The sequence below is a fragment of the Aspergillus uvarum genome (assembly GCF_003184745.1).
Source record: "Aspergillus uvarum CBS 121591 unplaced genomic scaffold BO82scaffold_3, whole genome shotgun sequence".
Classification (NCBI taxonomy): Eukaryota; Fungi; Ascomycota; class Eurotiomycetes; order Eurotiales; family Aspergillaceae; genus Aspergillus; species Aspergillus uvarum.
The window spans coordinates 690,256-706,221 of NW_020291300.1; the positions used below are offsets into that span (position 1 = coordinate 690,256).

Here is a 15,966-nt window from a genome sequence, read left to right on the forward strand (position 1 = left end):
TACTGCAGCCCCTCCCTGGTGAGGCATTGTTTGATTCCTTTGATTCCTGTTTCGTCGTCGGAGGATGGATACTTGAGGTCACTTGAAACCATCGTGTTTTCGAAACACTATACTGTTCTTGGTAGGGCCCCGGTCTAATCCCACTTGAGACTGGTTGGATCCGCTGCATTTCATTATTCGGTCTGATCTGAGTCCTGACCCATCGTGGTTCCTCTGTATTGTTCGCGAAAGATCGTCTTCGGTTGACGGACAGTGAGCATCCCGGAAAGGAGTCCCTGCAGCTTCCCTTTCTCCCTCCGGCCACACATTTGTGGCAGCTACAATACTGTCCTGCGCGGTTCCGAGGGTAAAAAAGTCCGTTTGGCTAGAAAAAGTCCCTGGGATGATTCAGTGCAACTCAACGACTGGTCCAGCTTCTCCTGTTTCTTCCTTTCCATTTCCTGCATTCTCTTTTCCCCTTCCATCTGTGGTGTGCCAATATGCACCGTTGAAACTGCTCGTTCCAGATAATCTTGTTCGATTTCAACGTCGACATCTGATATCTTTCCTGTGGGGAGGGACCCGATCCGCTTCTGTTCAATCGTTTGACTGATTCCATCTCCGGCTTCTTTAGTCCTGTAAAAGGTTTCTGTTTTTCAGTGCCTTCTCCAGTGTGGTGATTATTTGCCAACATCAAGGCCGCCTTTTTTTCATTTCCATTCTGGTGCTTCGTCTCCCACCTCGCCTGGATTTGCCTTGCTACGGCATCCTTTGCCCTTGCCTCATATGACCTTCGTTATTCCAGCTTCCCGTCTCTTATGCGTTCGTTTCCTGAAATAATCGTTCTTTTGAATTTCAATGTCTATTATCAAGTCTCTGCGCGTCGGTTCTTTACCCTCTCCTTCGTTTGCTGACTGTTGTTAGTTGGAGCGTCGTCCTTTCCTTTGTCTCCGACTGCGGCTTCGTTAGCCCACATTACGCGCGTGGTGCTCCTTTGCTGTAGACGCATCATTCTTTTTGGGAGGCTCTTTTTGATTTTGCTACGAGTATATCGTGTTTCTATTGTCCCTATCGCTGTTTTCTCCCTGGCTGGCATTTGTTTTTGGTGGCTCTCCAACGCTGTCGCCCGGTTTCGCCGCAACTCGCACCTTTTTCCTGGTAGGCTTTGGCACTGCTTGTGTACTTTTGGATTCGCAAAGTCGCGTGACGCGTCACTCTTTACATTTTGTTATCATTTGTTTAGAATCCCGATCCCTTCTATTGACTCACTGTCGCCGGTTGGGCCGACTCTGGAAGAAACGTCGCTTCTACCCAGCTTCCATGGTCAACTGGATATGTCGAATCTAGCAGAGAGGCCATGGAACGAGGAGGAGAAGGTACGAAGTTTAATCTTTCCTTCATTTGTCGTTCTTTCTTGTTGGAACTTTCGATCAAAGGGATCGCAGGTGTTAAATGATCCTGTGACTTGTTTTACAAACGACTAACGATGGACTCAAGTACACGCTACTTACCGAGATCTTAAAGAAGGCCAAAGTTCCCTCGAGCCACTTAGTAAAAATGATCCGGGATTTTGGTATCACGCCAAGCTGGACGGACATTCCCTTGCCTCAAGGTACAATACTGTCATTTGATGTCCTGGGGTTTCAATTCGACTGAACATATGTGCTAGCCACACTGGGCCAAGGAACCTCTCCTGATTTATGTCTGCTAGCTAACACCGATCAACTTAGGTCGCTCACTCAACTCTTGTCAAATGGCGTTCTACAACATGTGTCAGCACGTGCCATTATCTGTCAGTCCCGGCCGTGGGCCGGTTCCTCATCATACCCACGAATCTGCACCGCCAGCAACTGCACCCTTGGACCCCAGTGCTTTGCGTAAACGACCTCTGTTTCCTCTAGATAAAGGGATTCGCCCCCCTCGGGCAATCCAGCCACGCCCTGTTACCAGTACTGCTTCTTACAGCAGCGAAAGTGGTGCCTCGGCCCTTTTGTCTCCCAGCTCAGAGAGTATCACTATCGGAGGCGAACCTCCGCGGAAAAGAGGTCGCCCAAGCAAGGCTGAATCAGAACGACGTAAGGCGGCTGCTGAGGCCCGCGGGGAAACCTATCCTCCTCCGCGGCGATCCGGCTCAACCAAGGTGAAGTTGCCTTCTGCGCCAACTAGTCCTGCTGGCCTAGGACCTGGAGCACCTCTATTCGGTCCCCAGGTCGTTGGCCGGCCGCCAAATTCGTCTCACTCCGACTTACACTACCCTGCACCACCCAGGCGGCCAATATCAATGGGAGGAGCAATTGGTGAAGCGCGATTGCAAGAAATGCCCAGTCAGGAATTGGTACCTTCCATGAGGGAATTGCCGCGCCCCCCAGAAATGAGACAAACTCTGCCTCCGCCACAAGCGCTACAATTAGGACATAGGGAATCGATTCCCAGAAGAGAAACAGGTGATCGGCCATTCGAACCCCTTCTGCCCGATAGGAGTTCATTCGTGGAGAGCAATCGAAGGAATCTCATTCATCCTCTCGCCAGGCGCACAGAAGAAGCGCATGGGACGGCTCCAGAATTATTGATAGACAGACCAGCAGAAACTCGATCCGAATAACGTACAATTCCGGAGAAGATGGAAATCCGTTTTTTTTTTCTTTCAGAAAGTATCGACTCATGATTAATGATTCCATGTCAATCACAAAAGACAATTTCCCTCTCTTTTCGAATCGTTGTCGCGAACGAGATCGATCAAGTAACGATGACAGCCCGGCTATACCAGGGAACGTGTCCAACGCATGACTCGTTCCACTCACGTGCAACTTTTATTATCTGCTTCTTTTCTATACGATCTACGATACATATCTTTACTTACAGCGCGCAAGCATATTATCTATGTTCGGGCTGAAGCATCTACCAGAAGGGTCCAGGCGTGTCAAACATGTCGAATTGGAGAAATGAGTTCAAGCAAGAACGCCCTCTAGAGACATGTTTCCAAGTTTTGGAATATCACATTCTGCCAGCATTTACGTGTGCGCATATGGGTCGATGACAGTTATGAATTTTCTCGAACAAGAAATCAAAGGACTATCATTTCATGTCCTGCACAATTGCTTGGTCAGCAAACTTATGAACAATGAGACATGATATCACAAAGTCATGCTTTTTTTTTTTTTGGTCTACCTCCCTTTCAACAATCTTGTTATGCCTTCTACTGATGTCTTTTCAAATGCGCTAACCTGCCGCGCACTTCTCTATGTCACATACTTGATTACTTGTATGATACTAATTCTCGCACGGTGTTATATGTGAGCGTAAAATTCAGCTTAGTCCTTGATGCTAGACAGCTGGTGTGCAAGCGGGAGAAAAAGCACCTACTGATGCGACGAGGTCAGAAGATTCGAGACAACGCACATCACGGATCCACGTATAGACCATTCCACTAGTCAACTATTGTTGTTGAGGCCAAAGCTATTGCTAGTGAAATGCTACCCTCCATTCTTTCATGGATCTGCACATTTTCTGACTCGGTCGACTATGTCTCGTACATGAGATGCAGAGCGCTCGAGGTTCGGTGCATTGGTCGTAGTGACTCCGGCTGCAGTGGCCAACGATAGTACACCCGAGGATTTGACTCTCTCCTGTTGTTCCAGTTGAAGCCTGATTGCACTCACAGTAGAAGCGAATCCAGAGCTAGATGTCTTCTTCACACCGAACATTGGCCCCAACTTTGTGGCGTTCTCACCCACCAGCTTCATCACGTCGTCTTTACCTTCTACGCGACGGGTCAAGTACACCTTGGGCTCTCCGCCCTTGCGGGGAAGGCTGGGTGCTCGAATCCGCTCGATTTCCTGTCGGTAGGCAGTCTCGTAGATATCGAATTCCGCAGCGCCAGGGGACTCGCTCACGATCTGATAGGCCATATCAGCGTTTAGGTCAAGGTCCATGTCGGTATCCACATCGGCCGGATCCTCAGCCATTTTCTCTGGTTCCTCGGGAATGAGACGATTCGCTGCATAGTCACGCTCTTCGCTCAAAGGGGAGCCTGTATAAGTTGACGGTCCAATGAAGAGGAAAGGGAATTCTTCTTCGAGAGGGTCGCGTGCATGTCCGCGCGTCCCCTCAACGCTGCGCTTGGTTGTTGCTGAGCTTGCTCGGGAAAGTGGTATCAGAGGACACGGAGACTGTGGCGTAGATGTGGGTTGCGGGCCGTCAATGGATCCTCCTTGAACATTGATACTGCGTACGGAGCTTGAGTCCTTGCTCTCTGGCGCGTATTCCGTATCAATCCTGCAACTGCTGGAAGTGGTGAGCTCCTCTGTGGGGGGTTGTTGGCCGGCACCTGACGGTTGGCTATGAGTGAGTTCTTGGGTCTGACCGTGAGGCTCTCTCAAGGCGTAATGCTGCTCCCAAGCAGTCCTGTTGTATGTGTTCAAACTCTGAGCCTTGCTCTTCACACCCAAGTGGCCAGCTGCAAAGCTCTCTTCTGGCTCCATTTCCAGTGGGGGCTCTACAAAATGCGTCTCATACTCCTGACCGAGAATACTCTGCATTGGAGGATCGCTCTTTGCTGGATCGAGTAGCCTTTTAAAGTGCTTCACGGCTTTGATCTATGTTTCGTTAGGAGTTCTTGATGCGCCGATGAAAGGCTTAGGAATAAAGGGGACAAAAGATACTTACTACAGCCATGACATGCCCGATAGTCCTAGTGATAGCTGAATTCATCTCCTCCTCGGTCGGAAAGTCGACTATCTCCGCTGTGTTCTCACTTTCTGGCAGAAGAGGGTCTAAGCCGTCTTTAGTTACCCATGGATGATCCTGCAGTTCACTACATGAGCGAAATACGTTCCAGGGGATCTATACTCGCCTAAACTTACTCGCAACTCGTGCATCTGGATCCGTTTCGCCGGATTCTTTTCCAAGATCCGGGAGATCAGATCTCGGAAGTTGTCGTCGGTCTCCTCCTCACACACAACTGCATCGTTCTTGATGGCTTCATAAAGTTCGAAAATACTTTGCTTCTCGAACGGAAGCTTTCCATAGCGCAGACAATACAGCGTGACGCCCATCGACCATATATCTGCCGCTTTCCCCGAAACGTCGCCGTGCTTCACGACACACAATTCCGGGGGAAGGAAGGCAGGAGAGCCTGCAGATTTTGCCGTGTACATGTTGGAATCCTTTTCGAACATCTCAGAAACGCCGAAGTCGACAACTTTCAGGACGTCGTCATTCGTCACCAGGCAGTTGTCCGGTTTGATATCTCGGTGTACGATGCCCTGAGCATGGAGGTATTCAATCCCCAGAATCAAGTCACGGAACCAGCAGCGACAGAGAGCATCCTCGTACGGATCGGCTCTTTCTTCGAGGCTAACTTTCATAACCACGCCTTTCTTGCACATCTCCATAACCATGTAGAGAGAGTCCTCTGTGGGATCATCTAGAACCTCTATCAGTGAGACAAGATTATTATGGTTTAGTTTCTTCATGATTGCGATTTCCTCCTTGATCAGGTAGAGGGCATCTTGCTTGTGGTCGTCGACGCCTGGCGAGTGGCGATGCAGCGGGGAATTGTAGCCATCAAGAGGGCGCTTTGGGCCGCGTGGCCTCCGCAACAGATGGGACTGGGCCCGTCTCCTGAGACGAGCCTTTGAGAATTCTTTGACGGCCTGTTGATCGGCTGAGTCAGTCACGCGAGCACTTGCCTAATATTGCACGTAAAATGCCGTTGGACCATGGCGAGGATGAGGATAGATCCTACATATTCGTTTCCAAATTGGTCGACCGCGAGGTGCACCGCTCCAAAGGAGCCCCTGCCGATTTCCTGCTTAATCACATACTGATTGATTCTGTGTTCAGCAGTTCCGTCATCCTGGCTCGTGGTGTACTCAGAGCGTGCGTCGAGCGTCTCCTGTCCATGATAGTCAGATACATTGCACAATGGAACACTGAGCGCCACAGGAAGACGGCAGATGTGACAGAAGAGAATCTCGGATGGGCGCTACCTTTACCGGCCGCCTGACTATTGGGTTACGGCGATGATGCCTCTGCGGGCTGCCATATGATGGCGTTGACCTGAGCGTTGTGAACACGGTCAGATCTCAACCCGTCCAGTAACTTTTCATAAGAAGAATGAATGGCAAGTAAATGCACCTACGCAGAACGGAAGGGCCAGGGTTGTGGCAGCGGAGGTTGACCGCTTGGCGCACCATTCTGTTGGGCCAGCTCGGGGGTTTTGCGGGCCATGGGAAGCAGCAGGGTGGAGGAATGACAGCACAAAGGCTGTTCAGTTTTGAAACTATGCTGGATTGCCGTGATGGGAAGGGGATCAAAAATTGACGGCTGCCTTGAGAGCGAATGTGTGTGGGGTAAGAAAGGACCGGAGGTGAATGGCGGGTTAGAGATAAGCAGCACACAGGTCAGTACAAGTGCCTGGTTAGGGAGAGAAAGAAAGCAGCCTCGGAAGAAAAGAAGACGGTCCAGTCAGCCAAAATAGTCAGCTTGGTCGATAAGTTCCTAGGTTCTAGGTATAGAGACGGGGTGAAATATACACGAAGCAGAAGGAAGTGGATTGTCGCAATTTATTGGGTGGAGGAAAGAGAGAAGGGAATAAATGATCGACGGGAGAGAGGGGGATTACTGTACAATTGGTACAGTTTACTGTATACTACACTCACTCAACCTCCCCCTTCACCCTACAGTATTTCCTGTACATACTACTCGTATGTACAGTACTCATGCATGGTAACCTCCCTAGACTACACTCGGTAGTTGATTTACAGTGGAGATCGTCAGTTGTAGGCTGTAGGCTGTAGGCTGTAGGCTGTAGGGCTGATGGCCAGTATGTATAAATAGTATGTATTGTATACACAGTGTGTACTCCGGACTGTATGGACTCTGGTTTATGAATTGGTTCTTTGGTCGGAACAATAATCCTGGCTGGGCTATTTTACTTAATTCATTTGCATCTTCCAGAAATAGATCCGAGTATACAGTGTACAGTACAGACGAATTACCTATTCCATCTTTGAATAGGTCAGTAGATCAATGATAACAATAGTACTCTACTGAGCGTTTGATCTCCTTTCTATTTCTATTTTTTTGGGGGGGGTTACCAGTACCCTCCTATGTATGTACAAGTCAACGGGCTTATCGATAAACACACCACGGTGGCTCACCGCCCTCAAGCTTCCCTCGTCCACTTGTCCGCTATCCATCCCTCCGACCTCCGCATCTTATCCCGACTCACGACTCACGACTCACGACAAACAATCCTCCTCTTACTTTGAGCTCATATTCTCTGCACACGCATACTTTCTCCTGCTTATCCCCTCCTCTGTTTTCCTTGTCAAACTATCATCGATTTGCCAGTTCTACCGCAATGGTGGTGTATTCTTTCTATATCTTTGACCGGCACGGTACAGTACCTTTTCTCCCTTGTCCTGACGCCCCCGGATTTCCACATGCTAACCTCATCCCGCCCTGCTTTTAGCGGAATGCATATACAAACGACGTTGGCTTCCTCGTCCAGTCTCTACTTCCGGCAGCAAATCTTCGCGACCTACCTCGGAAGCTTCTGTGCCAGCTACCAGCGCTCCTGTGCTTCTCGGCCAATCCGCGCGAACGACCGATGACGATGCGAAGTTGATCTTCGGCACTGTGTTTTCGCTCCGCAACATGGTGCGCAAACTGGGAGGAGAGGACGACAAGTAAGGCTGTGGCTGGCTCATGCATCAGGCGGTTTAATCTCAACTGACCCGGGTCTTTCCAACTCCAGCTTCGTCACGTATAAGACGAGCCAGTATAAGCTGCACTACTACGAGACGCCAACCAACATCAAATTCGTCATGCTCACGGATATCAAGAGCCCAAGTATGCGCGTTGCACTGCAGCAGATCTACATCAATCTCTATGTCGAATATGGTACATCGAGACACCCTCCTTTCATGATTTTGTCCGAATGCGCCAAGCTAATTTCTATTCCTGGTCCGATAGTGGTCAAGAATCCGTTGTCTCCTGTCGAGCATCCGGGGGGCGTGGGCGTCAACAATGAGTTATTCGAAGAGTCTCTAGAACAATTTGTGGTACGTGTGAGGCTATGCCATTGCCAAGGTATCTTCTAATCACTGTGTAGACACGAGTCTTGTCGTGAATCGGTCATCCATGTCCTTCACGTTAGGAATCATACGTCATTCAGAGTTGATACCTAGAATGGCTTCACACAATCGGTCTGCCAACAGCTGCATCGGCGGGTCAATACTGCGCGGCAGGAGATTCTCACCATTCCAAGATACCACCCTCCACCATGGCTCGATAGCCGCAACACACACTGCGCGAAGTTTTGACGACAGAGGCCAGACTTTGGTGCTCATCCACGTGGAACACGGCACCATTCATGCATACATCGTCTGCGATACGTCAAGCCTCGTTTGAGATCCTCGACGGACTCAGGGCACTTTCACCTTTCATGGCTACGGCTGGAATTGATCTAATCAATATCAAGTGACCCGGTAAGTTACAAATATTCAGGCCTTCATGAAAACGGTATCGTGCCGCAGAATTGGCTAGGCAGGTCGTCCACATTCAATTCGTGTACAGTACATAATTACACATCAACACTATAATAGCAATTCGTCACTGAACAATAATAAACTCATGTACGAGTCATTCCACGTTGCGCATCAATCCACCATCGTGATGGATGTTTTCAAAGCACGCCACCAGTGCTGGACACACCGGAGTTGCCGTAGAGCACTTCTTCAGGCAAGTCGTCCTCATCCGGACCTTCGTTGTAGGCGTTTCTTGTCGATGGCTTCGCATGACGCAGGCGGCTTCCCTGCAGGACGTTGGACTGATCGATAGCCTCGTCCTCATCTTGGGCTGTAAAACAGCTGTTAGCCATCCGCTCATCATTCGTCTCCAATGTGGTGCAGAACCTACCAAGCTGTTGGTCCGAGTTGGAATAGGGAGGCTGCATGGGATCGTCATAGCGATCCTCGTCTTTCTGAACTGGAATCTGATTCCTCAGACCCGACTGGGTCTCATGGGCATAGGAATTGTCGTAGACAGTTCCCGAAACCGGAGAGGTGTCATTGTCAGCCTCGTAGCGGTCTTCGGCTTCTCTTTCGTAGCGGTTCGACATCTTGATGGAGGATTTGATGAATTATGTATGAGATCTTAGTGTGGAGTACTTGTAGTTTTACGGGCATAGGATGGTCTGAACGCAGAGTTCGGCAACCCTGGGCGGCCTTATAAGTTCATTCATGGGACTTCTATCTATTGGCCCTGATGCAATGTTGATGTCAAGCAATGTCTGACGAAATCGGTCGCTTCGATTAAAGAGATTCACATTGAGATAGAGTTCAGGTTAGGTTCTGACGATGTCATCGGGGGATAGGGACTGGTGTCCAGTAATCGAATCGTCTGTGGCATTGATACCTTCTAGAATGCTTGGTTTTCTACGTCAGGGATATCGAACGGTTAGGACGAGCATAGAGCCGAAAAGAGAGTCCGCCTTGGTTCGTTGTTTCGAGACGAAATCATCGTCTGAGGTCATGTCTGCTGCTTGCTGCTGCTGCTGCTTTTTTGACACAATGAATGTCCTCTCCTATCACTTCGTAGTAAAGTCATTGATGTAGCAAGGGATAAGGGCCATGGAACAAGAGAACGATCATTTCCCGAAGGGACATGCAAGATAGAGAGAAACGAATCTCTGAACCAAAGTTACGAGTCAACTGAATCGTGGTTCGGGTTGATAGCGATGTAGGAAAATGACATCGAATTGACTCAAGGTGAGGTAATTCGCCACGGCCTGGGCTGGTCGGCCTACTACAGTCACGGCCCTCGGCGCAACTATTACTCTCCAAGATGTACTATGTAGCAAGATACGAGTCAGTGAAACGTGTGTAATAGAAAAACGTGTGTGATAGAGAACGAAGGTAGACAGCAACTAAAAGACTTGTAAACTCGTAGATATATGGTTGATCCATCGAAGGTTGATTGGCGGTCGATCATTCGTGCAAATTCCAGCAGGCGACATGCTTGGGAATCTTACCTAAGCTGCTGCTGCTTGCTGCTGCTGTCGCTGGTCCCTAGAATCGCTAACCCCGTTTGATTGCACTCGTATCGTTGTCCTCGAGCACGATGTCTCATTCAGTTGTGAATCCTTTATTCTTTCCCACGCGACAAAAATTGTCCGAGGAAGAGCTCGTCAAAGTACGACGGATACTGCGCAGCACATAAACATTGCCAAGGGGTTGGGTGTCGGTTGCAACATACGACCGATCGAACAGTGCAGGGCCGTTGCGGTCATGAGCGCGACGCTTTAGAATATCGAGACCGGTCAACTAGCTAGGGAACAGCATGGCCATTGAATTGATTGACAATCTGGCGGTCAAACAAACCTTTTCGACATCTGGCTTGGATTCAATAACAGTACGTGAGACAACACAGGAAAAAGAGCAGAGGGAGGACGCGGAATGGGCTGAAGTGCTCCGAGCGCTTTGCCTCCCGCTCCGGCATCGATTTGTTGTCGTCCGCACCGTTTCCCAAAGGCAAACTTCACGCATAGAATCGCCTGTTTGCGGGACGAACGAGTGATTTGTATGTATTCACTGGCCTGGCAAAACCGCAGTCGTGGATCATCCGCCTGATCAAACCAGTTCCGACCAGGTCAGACCGAGTTTCCTTCGTTCGACAATCATCTGATCTGATATCGGCCCATGCTCCGGTCTCGCCGCCTATGCCATTAACACCACCAGTGCCCGCTCATGCCACTTACTCATAGCAATACGGAGTAGTCGATCGCTTTTAACGATATGATCATCGTTGGCTGCGTCAACTCTATCCAGTCCGGGCTGCCGCAGCCCTTCGTGCCGTCACACTTGAAGCGGCTTGAGAAGCAGCTTAATCTCCATCGGGAAAGCCAAAATGGATGCGCAAGTGCGAGGAAGCTTGAGCCCGGCATTAATCCGTCCTGTTATTTGTCCTGGGCCCCGACGGCTCGGCTACGTGGAGTCGATATCTTCTGTCCCCACTGGCCAGGACGGCCTTGACCCGGAGATGCTTGCTTTGACGATTCCGTCAGAATTTGTGCCACCGTGGTCAAAATCCTGGGGTCGGAGAGGGGGGGTGGTTGCTTGCTTAGTTTCGATCCGCGCGAAGTGCACTTACACAGCTGTACCAGCGCAATGTCATACCACATGGTTTGATGACGACGGACCAACCAGCTGCGACGCTCCTCGTATCGTAGTCTTCATGCTGGCTGCTGTCCCAGGTCCCCAAATGGAAGAGACCGACTGGTTGAAATAAAAGGCGCACCCATTGACCCTTCCGACCCCTATGCACCCAGCCCATACTGTACTGTACCTGTCGGGACTTCCTAGTTCATAGGCAGCTCATCAGCTTTTCTCGGTTCACTGAGGCCCGATTCGATCATTCCACCGCTACAACATCTTGGTGGATGGGTGTTGGACTGTCTGGCTGAACTGGCTGACTGGCTGACTGACTAGCGGTCAAGAAGCTATAACTACTACTCTTAGTATTACGTACACTTTAGGTATTTGACACTCTTTAGATCTAAGGTAGGTTATTTTCAGAACCGAAGTACAAGTACGTACACAGTATTTCGCAAAGCTCCGTCCAAGATGACAACAGTCAAGCCGTTCTCCTCTGTAACCCAAATCCGATCCCCTCTTCTTGTAACCAAACAGAGGCACGTTTGATTGGTAGTCAACAACTCCAAAATCAGCATGTAGTTGTTAACTTAACGTACTACGGAGGAGTTATGGCTTAGTTGTTTGCTAACTGGTTTCAAGTGATTCATGGGGGTTACTGAGCCGTTGATTCCCTTGACCGTATCGGAGTACGGCTCGTTCTCCTCCCGAAGCGAATCAATACGGCCGGCTGTACTCTCTGCAAATACTATGGGTAGCCCGTCGCCAGTCAGGCCGTAGGACATAAAGCTGAATATCATTTGGGATACAAACTACTCCGTGCTATGTGATAATGACCCCCTTTTTCGTTGCTTCACTCTCCTCCTCCTTGGACAAACCGGGCGATCAGACCGAACGGCAGTTGACCACTCCTGCAGCAGCTGGGCATGAGCTAAGGTGCGGGAGGAAATCACCTCGCATCCGTCATCCCGGGCCGGATTCCCCAGATGCACAGCTACGAGCGAGCGGACGGGGAGGAAAGGGGAAGGAAGGGGGAGAGACCTGAGATGAAAAAAAAAAAAGAGGAAAAAGCAAATAAGTAGAAAAGGAAAAGGAACAAAAGCAAACATGCATTGCATCTGCAGTCGAACCTCCGATCCGATCTTATAGGGTATGTCCAGTATGTACATCCACGAGCCACTACCTAATCTGCGTAGCTATCAAGGAAAGGGAGAAGAGAAATTTGAAGGACCGAAGCTGGATCTTTAAGATGTGAAGTCATTTCGATTGCTAAGACAAGACTCTTATTACTGTATAAAATCAATCCGTTGAATACAGAGATAGAGAGATAGAGAGAGAGAGAGAGAGAGAGAGAATTGTAAACTACAGATACCAAAAGAGAGCAGGCTGCGTAAACAATCCTTTCCCCCGCGATACACAAAAACCAGGGTGAGTTAGCTTGTTTATGTCCTATCGCCCAGCACGGTTTAGATTCCGAGACTAGAAAGGAAGACCTGAATTCCATCGGAGATGGTTCCCCACATTTAGCGGGGCTGCAGTTGTTGGTTCTCTTGCTGCGACATGCCTACTTCTGTTGTTCTGTCTGTTCATGTGCGTGTGTGCGCACGCGCGTATACATGTTTCTACATGACTATAGAGCTAGCATCAATGAGAGTGGACATAGAAGCACTCTGTAGCAGAAAACCAGAGGCTTGACAAGGATGATGGGCTCCTCGGTTATCTCTTGTTGTCGGTCGCAGTGCCGACGTCGGACATTTCTTTCAACTTGGAATTTCCATTGGCTGCAAAAAATCCCTCGTGCAAACTGGATCTCAGCAGTTAGCTTAAGCTACTAAGTTGACTACAGTACGTAGTACTCCCCGTAATTGGGGTAGGCAAATCACTCAATTCACTACTTACCTGGTAGTTGATTATCAATTTGTCACGGACTAAGGTAGTTAACTAACTATTTACTAGGTAATCATCTGTCCATCAGCTTACTTAAAGTCACCTTCGAAACCATCAGTTTCCGACTCCCGTCTGGTCAAAGCGCTACATTCCGGCCAGTCAAAATGAGCTTGGCTGAGCGATCATTCATGCCTAGCCGGACTATCATTGCTGTCAATGACAAGTCGTCTTGACTCGGTTGCAAGGTTGCCCCTCCCATTTGATCTTCATCATTTTCGCAGCCTTTGTAATTAGGGTTAGACTTTCAGTATGGATGAGCGAGGTGACCAGCTGAGGATCAGGTGAAATGCAGTGAGGGATGGATGGATCACGAATGAATGGGCTGGCTAGTCTATAGCTTACTGCGGAAAGATGACTGATGGCAACATGGTCATCAAGCGGATCTCCGCAAATAAACGCATGGAAGAGTAAATTGACTGCTGCATGGTTGGCACTGTAATCCCTACCTTAATAACAATAGCCAATCGCATACCAGCTATCATGCCTGGGGTTACCTCTCCTTACCTGGCACCGAGGCTGTTCCTTCTCTACTGCTTGTGTCCTCTGGTAGTATGTAGGCGGGTTATCGCTGGCCAAGGAAACCCACGTCATTTCGCCCAGCCCTGAGTAGGAAATGTCGAGGTCCAAGTGTGTATAGTATGTGTGCGTTATACCTAGAAACTAGGGTGCCGCTGCTCATAGATAGTGATTTCCAACCCACGAAAATGCCACTCTTGACGATGCTCGGCGGTGCAATGACCGCCAGACGGCCCAAGGGTTCCCTTGACCCTGCGTCCTATCGTTGCTTGTCTCCAGAGGGGGTGTTACAACGCGATTGTGTCCGACGTTGTCAATCATGCCTAGCGGTCGAGTTTAGATTGCTCACAACCTTCTTCTATCCTGTTTTTCGCACATCTGCTGACCCTCGCGGAGCCAGCATTGGCGTATGGCTGATAGTTGACTCCGGTCGAGCAGCAATGGATTCTGGTCAAATCAGAGGCCAGAGATGTACTCAATGTACTCATAGGAAGATGATCTGAGCACTCTCTCGGAGATAGCACACGAAGGCCAAGGACTCTCTCAAGGTAAACCCTAGCCTCCAGCGCGAACCCCCTCCCTTCAACGCTTTTTTTCCGCACGAGCCACCAGTGTGTCCAGCTCCGAGTTCTGTTTAGAGGAAATTCATTCGATACTTCGCAGCAGGTTTATCAAACCTGTTGTTAATCATGCCAATGAGGGCTTTCAACTGACAAGCTGTGTTGCAGAAACAGAGGTAGACCAGAGCGCCGCGGTCGACTGTTCCATGTACCCGAGCATCCAAGACGCGCCCACATGGCAGATAGTACATAGTACTGTACTCATGTAGATCAGTAGGTTTCAGCCTCTCGTCAATCGAAGAACTCATTCGGGTGCACTGCAGGGCAGTCTGGAAAATGGGGCCGAGTTTGATCCGATGGAGGGGTAAGCTACCTACTCAGCATCTAGGATGGATGCATTTGCGCTTAAAACATTGATAGCGGGGCTCTCCAGCACAGGTAATAGAAAAAGGCAGAGGCAAACAGCTTATGATAGACCGCAAATGGGTCTCCAAAAAGTGATTTCAGGCAAAGAGGGGTTTCCCACCCCCATTCTGACTTGCACATAACTTACCCCTCAGTTTGCGGGTAGCCTGATTTCACAATTGAACTATGGGCAAATCAGAGTGGGGGGTAGCAAGACGCCACGCCACCACCGGCCAGCTCGCTGCACTCCGAAAGAAGCGCCACAGCAAAGCTATACGATATGCCATGAAGACTACGACCTATTTGTATATCTAGTACTATGGTTTGGATCGAGATCTGAGTCTCAATCTGACCACTCACTTAAGCTAGAGTCACCGAGTTGACTTGATGATAGTCCATGATGATGATGGTGGTGGTGGTGATAATGATGGGGGTGGATTGAGGCTGTGCAGAATGCAGGGCGTCTTCAGCAGTTCCGATCCGAAACCTAGTCTTCCTTCAGTTTAGATTAACTTAGCTAAGTTAGTAACTTACAAGTAAAGTTAACTAACAGGTACTCATATGTAATCACCCAGAGCTGCTGAGCTGAGGGTTGACTAATCCATTTCCCGCCGGCGAGGGAGCTAACGTCATCTACAAATTGTGCGAGGCCAAGCGAATCCAACCGTGTAGGTCTTTCCTCTTACATACTCGGTATTTCCGGTCACGGACAGCGAACGTCATCCGACTAGAGCAAAGGGGACAGCGGAGAATATTCGAAAAAGACCGTCACAGACTTCTCGGAGGGGGGAACTACGCTTTATGACGATGAATTAATGAGTCAATGGGCCAACAAGTGGCAGCAGGGGAACCAGAACTGATGAATGTGAACGGCTTAATGGAGTCTTGATCAGAAATCCCACAGGACGCCTGCCTTAACTTAGCCCCCCCTAAACCAAGAATAGAAGGTCAAGGGGAGGCCAACGCCCGCGCCACTCTGTTCTAGATTATTGTTACATTCTTTGTACTCGTACCGTTGGCAGCATGCCCTGGTTGGTTTCGTATTTGTTCAATCTGTTCAATTGTGCTGTGCTCACCTGTAACTTACAAAGTATTCCATGTACTGTACCATACATACTAAGCAGCTCGTACCGTACAGTCCTCAGTCAAGTAGTGACTGCACCCGCCCTTTTGCTTCTCCATGTACACACATGCAGGATCTAGGATGGGATGGATTCTTTCCTTCGTTCCTGCCTGCTTGCTGCAAGAGCGCCAGGTCAGCAGAAGGGCGAGGAAATAAGACCGGGGCTATAAACAAAAACAGTTCTGTTGCTTCATGCATTCATGGTTCGAATTTGCAGACCGATCATCCATTGCTGACTCTCCTAGCAAGCTCAAAGATGGGTTGCACTCGAGGGTTC

At 49.4% G+C, this 15,966-nt stretch overlaps 5 protein-coding genes across 5 annotated transcripts; 3 read left to right on the forward strand and 2 right to left on the reverse strand.

Annotated features, from left to right (window-relative positions):
- Positions 1-986: 986 nt before the first annotated feature.
- BO82DRAFT_90409 (putative AT DNA binding protein) lies at positions 987-2,672 on the forward strand. Its single transcript, XM_025641641.1, has 3 exons — positions 987-1,355; positions 1,477-1,591; positions 1,710-2,672. Exons 1-3 carry the CDS (start codon positions 1,314-1,316, stop codon positions 2,579-2,581), a joined length of 1,029 nt encoding a protein of 342 aa, XP_025496795.1. The 5' UTR covers positions 987-1,313; the 3' UTR covers positions 2,582-2,672.
- A 795-nt stretch (positions 2,673-3,467) lies between these two features.
- Positions 3,468-6,518, reverse strand: BO82DRAFT_380217 (putative calcium/calmodulin dependent protein kinase; the record flags this gene model as incomplete). Its single annotated transcript, XM_025637744.1, has 6 exons — positions 6,122-6,518; positions 5,970-6,039; positions 5,726-5,875; positions 4,842-5,633; positions 4,645-4,782; positions 3,468-4,574 (listed from the first exon to the last, which is right to left on the reverse strand). Exons 1-6 carry the CDS (start codon positions 6,208-6,210, stop codon positions 3,468-3,470), a joined length of 2,346 nt encoding a protein of 781 aa, XP_025496796.1. The 5' UTR covers positions 6,211-6,518.
- A 694-nt stretch (positions 6,519-7,212) lies between these two features.
- Positions 7,213-8,150, forward strand: BO82DRAFT_325897 (TRAPP subunit BET5). Its single transcript, XM_025632890.1, has 4 exons — positions 7,213-7,382; positions 7,457-7,673; positions 7,742-7,887; positions 7,960-8,150. The coding sequence occupies exons 1-4, from the start codon at positions 7,346-7,348 to the stop codon at positions 8,085-8,087; spliced, it is 528 nt and encodes a 175-aa protein (XP_025496797.1). The 5' UTR covers positions 7,213-7,345; the 3' UTR covers positions 8,088-8,150.
- Positions 8,151-8,511: 361 nt separating this feature from the next.
- On the reverse strand, positions 8,512-9,191 carry BO82DRAFT_90454 (uncharacterized protein). The gene is made up of 2 exons (XM_025641643.1): positions 8,905-9,191; positions 8,512-8,844 (listed from the first exon to the last, which is right to left on the reverse strand). The coding sequence occupies exons 1-2, from the start codon at positions 9,104-9,106 to the stop codon at positions 8,672-8,674; spliced, it is 375 nt and encodes a 124-aa protein (XP_025496798.1). The 5' UTR covers positions 9,107-9,191; the 3' UTR covers positions 8,512-8,671.
- Positions 9,192-10,713: 1,522 nt separating this feature from the next.
- BO82DRAFT_90440 (uncharacterized protein) lies at positions 10,714-11,416 on the forward strand. Its single transcript, XM_025641642.1, has one exon. The coding sequence runs from the start codon at positions 10,894-10,896 to the stop codon at positions 11,272-11,274; it is 381 nt and encodes a 126-aa protein (XP_025496799.1). The 5' UTR covers positions 10,714-10,893; the 3' UTR covers positions 11,275-11,416.
- Positions 11,417-15,966: the final 4,550 nt, after the last annotated feature.

Bases quoted from the DNA above. Each gene is read 5' to 3' on its own strand.
- BO82DRAFT_90409 (XM_025641641.1), top strand. From the start codon at position 1,314: ATGTCGAATCTAGCAGAGAGGCCATGGAACGAGGAGGAGAAG. The intron at 1,356-1,476 runs GTACGAAGTTTA...GATGGACTCAAG, and splicing joins CATGGAACGAGGAGGAGAAG to TACACGCTACTTACCGAGAT. The intron at 1,592-1,709 runs GTACAATACTGT...CGATCAACTTAG, and splicing joins GGACATTCCCTTGCCTCAAG to GTCGCTCACTCAACTCTTGT.
- BO82DRAFT_325897 (XM_025632890.1), top strand. From the start codon at position 7,346: ATGGTGGTGTATTCTTTCTATATCTTTGACCGGCACG. The intron at 7,674-7,741 runs GTAAGGCTGTGG...TTCCAACTCCAG, and splicing joins CTGGGAGGAGAGGACGACAA to CTTCGTCACGTATAAGACGA. The intron at 7,888-7,959 runs GTACATCGAGAC...CTGGTCCGATAG, and splicing joins CAATCTCTATGTCGAATATG to TGGTCAAGAATCCGTTGTCT.
- BO82DRAFT_90454 (XM_025641643.1), bottom strand. From the start codon at position 9,106: ATGTCGAACCGCTACGAAAGAGAAGCCGAAGACCGCTACGAGGCTGAC. The intron at 8,845-8,904 runs GTAGGTTCTGCA...GCTGTTTTACAG, and splicing joins CAACTCGGACCAACAGCTTG to CCCAAGATGAGGACGAGGCT.
- BO82DRAFT_90440 (XM_025641642.1), top strand. From the start codon at position 10,894: ATGGATGCGCAAGTGCGAGGAAGCTTGAGCCCGGCATTAATCCGTCCT.